Below are 6,075 nucleotides of genomic sequence, written 5' to 3'. Positions count from 1 at the left end.
GTGGGTTTAGTAACAGTCTTTCCCGTCGTTGAATAGCAAACCCTTCCGGTATTTGCAGGAAAGATGCAAGTGGCACAGTCGGCCCAATATTACTCCCGTTTTCGCAAAAACGGTACCCACTGTATGTCTGGAAAATCTGTTTGAACCCGCTCCGAATTAACCCACTTAGTAATTTGCCAAAGGTTTAGGTTGATCAACTGCATATCTTGGTATTGTCCAGCCCCCTCTGAATCTATGTAGGTACGTTCCAGCCAAAAGTGCGTCCTAATCCCCTGAGATTAATTATCCATCTAATGACTGCTATCCACAGCACCACAAATGAGACAGTCCAGATGACCAAAACTATCTGTACACCCCTATATGTGTGTTTTCTAATTATTACTTCCTCTGAACAAACCTCTTCTGAGCTAACCGGCCACTCAAGGAGAGCACGCATCTGTTACAATCCCACCACCACACCTCCAACTTTAGTTGACAATGCAGGCACGCTTCCCTTGCTGATGGTCCTCAACACTCCCTTTGAGTGTTCCTATATGGCTCAAATGGTGATTGGGGTATACTATCTATTTCAAAGGAGAAGTTCCTGGGGTAGCCTAACTTCAGTAGAATCAATTCTCTTTCTGCTTCTTTCCCATGAGTTTTCCAAATTACGCAGTTTCCCACCCAAATTCTTATCACCTCTATGACTTTCCCAACTTCACGTCTCCTCCTGTCTGCCCCCCCCTTGCGGCACTCTCAGCACCGCTTCCAAATCTAGATTAAATTCAACGCTTGCTCTTGTTATTAAAATAATATTCCCTGAATGAAAATATTCCCTTGCACGCTGTTATTTTTGTATTGTGCCTCCAAATCCACGTTGTCACCTTTTCCCATCTTACTTTTTCAAATACCCAATTACTCAGCTGATTCAACACATAAGACTCGCAATTCGGGCAATTCATACAATTGTCGCTGTCCTTAGCGACTTTTAGGTTGCCATCCTGTAGACCCCTTAGGAACCTCTTAGTTTGCCCACATGGCCTCGAACCCAGGTCTACGGGGCACCGAACCTGCAGCTTTGACTACAACAGCAAAGAACCACTGCCCTCCCATATTTCCACATTTCACACAACTAATACATAAAGAAAAAAAAAGACTGATCACCCACTTTAACCTAACTGACATCTACTGGAAGTGCTTATGAATTACACATGAACTACATATGGATGTATTACATGTCATATTTTTACACCACCTTTTGGATATATGACTTGTGATGTTTTTACACCACAGATCCTTACAAGGAAGTTGTGCGTATACTGTGTGTTATTGCTGAGTATGTATACGGTATCATGTTCCCTGTATACTGACATCTGAACATGAATAAGTCATTCGCTCAAAATGTGTCAACAGTTATAAAGTAGATAATGTTTTATTTGCATTCATTGGCTTGGTACTTTGCTGGTCTGTGCAACCTGCCCCATTCACGGCACTGTATGTATCCTTTGGTCCTTCCATACTAAGACATTTAACAGGTCATAGTCCAGACTTCATTGTGAACCCAGAGATGGTGGTAGTATATTAAAATACAGATCGCATCAAAGTATCACATGACATTAAAATACATGTTCGATACAAAAACTTTTTTTCTTGGCTCGTTTCCAGCTGTTACAATTCTTAAAACAAAAGATACTTTTCTATTTTTCAAGCCTTCGTAAAAACATTTTCCTCTAAAATGCACACAGTGGTGAAGTGACACGTGAAGAAATAAATGGACTAGGCAATAAGGGATGGCGCTGTTCATGTCACACTCCCAATTCAATAGACGAGACGTTCAGTTAAGACCAAATAATAAAGAATATACCAAAAGTGTCCACTAGGGGACATACTACTCCCTGGATAAATAAATAGATAGATAGATAGATAGATAGATATTGGAGCTTATATGTCGTCAATTCAAAGTAAAATTGGAAAAGATCTTACGCTCACATTCAAAAAAAGGAATGCAACATGAGCCATTAACAGAGAAACTCATTCTTATCTTATCTCTCTTTTAACTTATACAGTCGTCAATTATTTTTGAGAGGCCTGTGAATAATATTCAGACGACAACGGGCTTTTTTCAAAAGGAATATGTATTTATTAATGAATAAAAAACAAAATAAAACTCTGATATTAAATTCAGTTAAATTTCAAGACAGTGACAAACTGAAGTCTGATTGCTTTATTACGATCTACATTTGTCAAAATCATTTCCCAAAAGGCCATTCTCCATACTTCCTCGTTTTTCAGATATGCAGTGCACACCGCGAGAAGCATTGTGAGAATTATGGTTCACCACTTAACTTCAACATGAGATAAGACAAGTTTCAACCAAAAACGTAAGATGCTTCATTGTAATTGCATACGTTGATGACAAGGGCATTATACATAGGCTATTACTACCCATAAGACCTGTTGAATAAAAGACAGTGAATGCTTCAACTTACAATCGACGCAGTTATTGCTAACTGAAACAGCATATCTCTAAATGGATATGAAGTACAAAAGAAATCAAACTATTTAATTGTACAGAACACTGCGTCTGATCTATATTAACAACGGGCTGTGCTATAAAAGGATAATTAAAGCGATAAGACAGTAAAGCATTAGGCTACCTTTTACTTCTGCCAGGTAACACCCTCGTTCATTGCTTTTTTCCAAGTGTCAGATTCTACAATGTTCAGAGGTTACAATGTTCTAAGAGTATGTTTAATGCATTAAATTCCATTTAATTACGTTACTCAAAAAAAGGGAAAACGATTGCTTGTTTACTTTAAAGCGCTCTAGAATTATGATAACGGTAAAAGGAACCGTGATAACGAACGCAGATAACAATCGGAATTAGTCCCTTTTACAAAAACTTAAAACATAAGACTACATTCTTTGCTTTTCTGCTTTTGCACGACCTGGCACCGAGAGCCGCTATTCGGCGGAATTCTGGATTATTGAAAAATGGAAACCAATCATGCGCCTCTATCTTCTCAAAAGGGAGGATTGGCACCTTCAGTGCATTGTCGCAGCGACTGCATGCCCAAATAGCTGAAGATAACGGCACATTTTAAAACATGATACGGAGAAGAACCCAGACCTTGCCATTATTTGCTGTCTTTCTTACACCAGTGTGTATCCGTGGACTGTCTGGTGAAAACAAATTCGATAAGAAACTGTTTATTTTAAAATCTGTGTGGGGGCGATAAGTAACATGTATGATAGAAAAACCCCAATCTACAGGTTATTGGGGCATCGAAAGCATAAAGACAACGTCATGGATTGAACGGATTAAATGTAAAAGCCATGTAAACGCCTGATTCAAGGATTTCTAAAATTTATACACATGGAAAACTTTACGAACGAGACTCAAGTTTTAGCGGAAGGTGCTGAAGCGGACAGCACCGGACTCAGTATCCGCGCGCTAACCGGGTGCGTTCTCTTTCTCTTGATTGTTTCTACATTATTAGGAAATACGCTGGTGTGCGCTGCTGTTATCAAATTCAGGCACCTGAGGTCCAAAGTAACCAACTTTTTTGTCATTTCTTTGGCCGTGTCTGACCTGTTTGTGGCGGTTCTTGTGATGCCTTGGAAAGCTGTCTCAGAGGTGGCTGGGTATTGGCTCTTCGGCAGATTTTGTGAGACCTGGATAGCTTTTGACATCATGTGCTCCACTGCATCTATTCTAAATCTTTGTATAATCAGCGTAGACCGATACTGGGCAATTGCAAGCCCCTTTAGATACGAACGTAAAATGACACAAAGAGTCGCTTTTATCATGATCGGTGTAGCATGGACTTTATCGATACTTATCTCCTTCATACCCGTGCAGCTGAACTGGCATAAGGCGGAGGAGGACTACACAGATGCCAACTCCAGCAACCATACCGAGGACTGCAACGCAAGTTTGAATAGCACCTATGCGATATCGTCGTCGCTGATAAGCTTTTACATTCCGGTTGTCATAATGATTGGCACATACACGAGGATTTACAGAATAGCGCAAACTCAAATAAGAAGAATATCCTCTTTAGAAAGAGCCGTGGAGCAAGCACAGAGTCACCAACACCCCAGTGACTGTGCCAACGAGAACTCTCTTAAAACAACATTTAAAAAGGAAACCAAAGTATTGAAGACTCTTTCCATAATCATGGGTGTGTTCGTGTTTTGCTGGCTGCCTTTTTTCGTACTGAATTGCATGGTGCCCTTCTGTGACATAGGGGAACTTGGGGACCCTCCCTGCGTAAGTGACACCACTTTTAACATCTTTGTGTGGTTTGGGTGGGCCAATTCGTCCCTAAATCCAGTAATATACGCCTTTAATGCAGATTTCAGAAAAGCCTTTTCAACCATACTGGGCTGCAACAGGTTTTGCTCCAGCGCTCCTGTCGAGGCTGTTAATTTTAGTAACGAGCTGGTTTCCTACCACCACGACACAACATTGCAGAAAGACGCGCCTATTGTCTTCACTACCGCTCAGCTTCCTTCGGTTGTACCCAACAACGGGGACGATGTGGACCTACCCTTCGATAAAGTTTCTGTCATCTCAAATACATCCCGTAATCACAGGAACCTTCTCCTACCCGCAATCGTCCAGTTCGAGTGTGAGGCAGAAATTTCACTGGATATGATGCCATTTACTTCCACGGGACCCAACGAATGTTATGCAATCCCCGGGCAAATAGGGGAGTAGTACATTTTCTACTTTATTAACATGGTCATGTTAAACTGAACGGTTTTATTAGGACATATTTCTATGACAGCATGTAGGTAGTTTTGGATACTATTGGATAAAATCCAAATGGGTGATACACACCGCTCCCGGTCTTTGACAAAGGCATATCTGATTGATCTAATAATACTATAACGCTGAATTAAGTTGACCATTTCCATTCATTTGGTTATATAATATTATACAATTAGATCTTTAACAGGTTTGCGAAGGACACCGTTTGCTTGAGAGTTGAGAGTCTCTCAAGTCCCTCTAGATCAACAATTAAGATGTAAAACAACTATTACGCATGCATAATAGGAATTTCTGATTAAAACTGTGAGTCGACTGCTTCACTGATTTCGCCTATGTATTAATTACAAAGTACAGCAGCTTTATCGTTTTCATGGGTATTTCATACAATTTAAGTAAGAATAACTTCCAGTTAGTGTCAATACATTGTGGAAGTGCTGGTGTAGTTAGTACCAGTTGTTAGTTTGTTTCACCCCAGATTGTTTGAAATGCGTTATTTGAATTCCTGAAAACAGGTCCAGTGTAAATCCATATAATTGAGCAAGATAACATCAAACTTAAGATACATGCCAAACCATCTAGAGTTAATGCTGTATTTATACTAAGTTAGCTGAACAATAGTTTACTAGTTTCCAAAAATGACTAAATATGAATGTTATATGTTTGTCTAAGTGACAGATATGTCGCTATATTGTATTTATCCTTTTCATAATGTATTTTTTGAAAAGTCATTACTTTTTGTCCCTTTGACCAATTGGAAAGTTTATAAATTTGTATGTTTATTTATTTCGATTACTTGCGGAGACACATTGAGTGGATATGGATGTATTATATTTGTATGAAAAGGTTTTTAAGAATCAAAGTCCGACAAATGGTATATAAATGTAGGCATTGAAGATGGCAGCCCGCCGTGTTTTGTTGTTGGACATTGAAGTAAACATTTTATTTACATTGGCCTAGCAACTTCTGCTGTTTCTGATAACAGTAAAACTCGATTTGGATAAGTATGTCGTGTATGCTTTCATCACACAAATAAAATCAAATACATTTTTCACGCGTCTGTCAACGCTTTGTTCTGAAAATATTGCAGAGAGACAATGCTACTCATAAAGAAATTAATAAAAGATGACATGTTCCTACTGAAGCATTTACTTTGAAGGCATGAAGAGTGTATTTTTATGTTCTTATGATCATGAACTATGATATTTCATATTTTATATAGGAGATGGTAACGGGTGTAATAATTTTTGGAGAAAATTAAAATCTCTTTGAAGTTCAAGTGGATATGAAGTATCCATAATATACCATAATTACCACAATTC

The 6,075-nt window shown here is 38.9% G+C and overlaps 1 protein-coding gene across 1 annotated transcript; it reads left to right on the top strand.

Moving 5' to 3' along the window:
- The first annotated feature begins 3,355 nt into the window (after positions 1-3,355).
- Positions 3,356-4,702, top strand: LOC118789138 (D(5)-like dopamine receptor). Its single transcript, XM_036545466.1, has one exon. The coding sequence runs from the start codon at positions 3,356-3,358 to the stop codon at positions 4,700-4,702; it is 1,347 nt and encodes a 448-aa protein (XP_036401359.1).
- The last annotated feature ends 1,373 nt before the right edge of the window (positions 4,703-6,075 follow it).

The sequence above is a fragment of the Megalops cyprinoides genome, chromosome 1 (genome assembly GCF_013368585.1).
Source record: "Megalops cyprinoides isolate fMegCyp1 chromosome 1, fMegCyp1.pri, whole genome shotgun sequence".
Taxonomy (NCBI): domain Eukaryota; kingdom Metazoa; phylum Chordata; class Actinopteri; order Elopiformes; family Megalopidae; genus Megalops; species Megalops cyprinoides.
Note: the sequence above shows the minus strand (reverse complement) of the source record. Positions and strands in the feature narration are given on the sequence as shown.

What these genes read in the sequence shown, in the direction of transcription:
- LOC118789138 (XM_036545466.1), top strand. Translation starts at nt 3,356, where the DNA reads ATGGAAAACTTTACGAACGAGACTCAAGTTTTAGCGGAAGGTGCTGAA.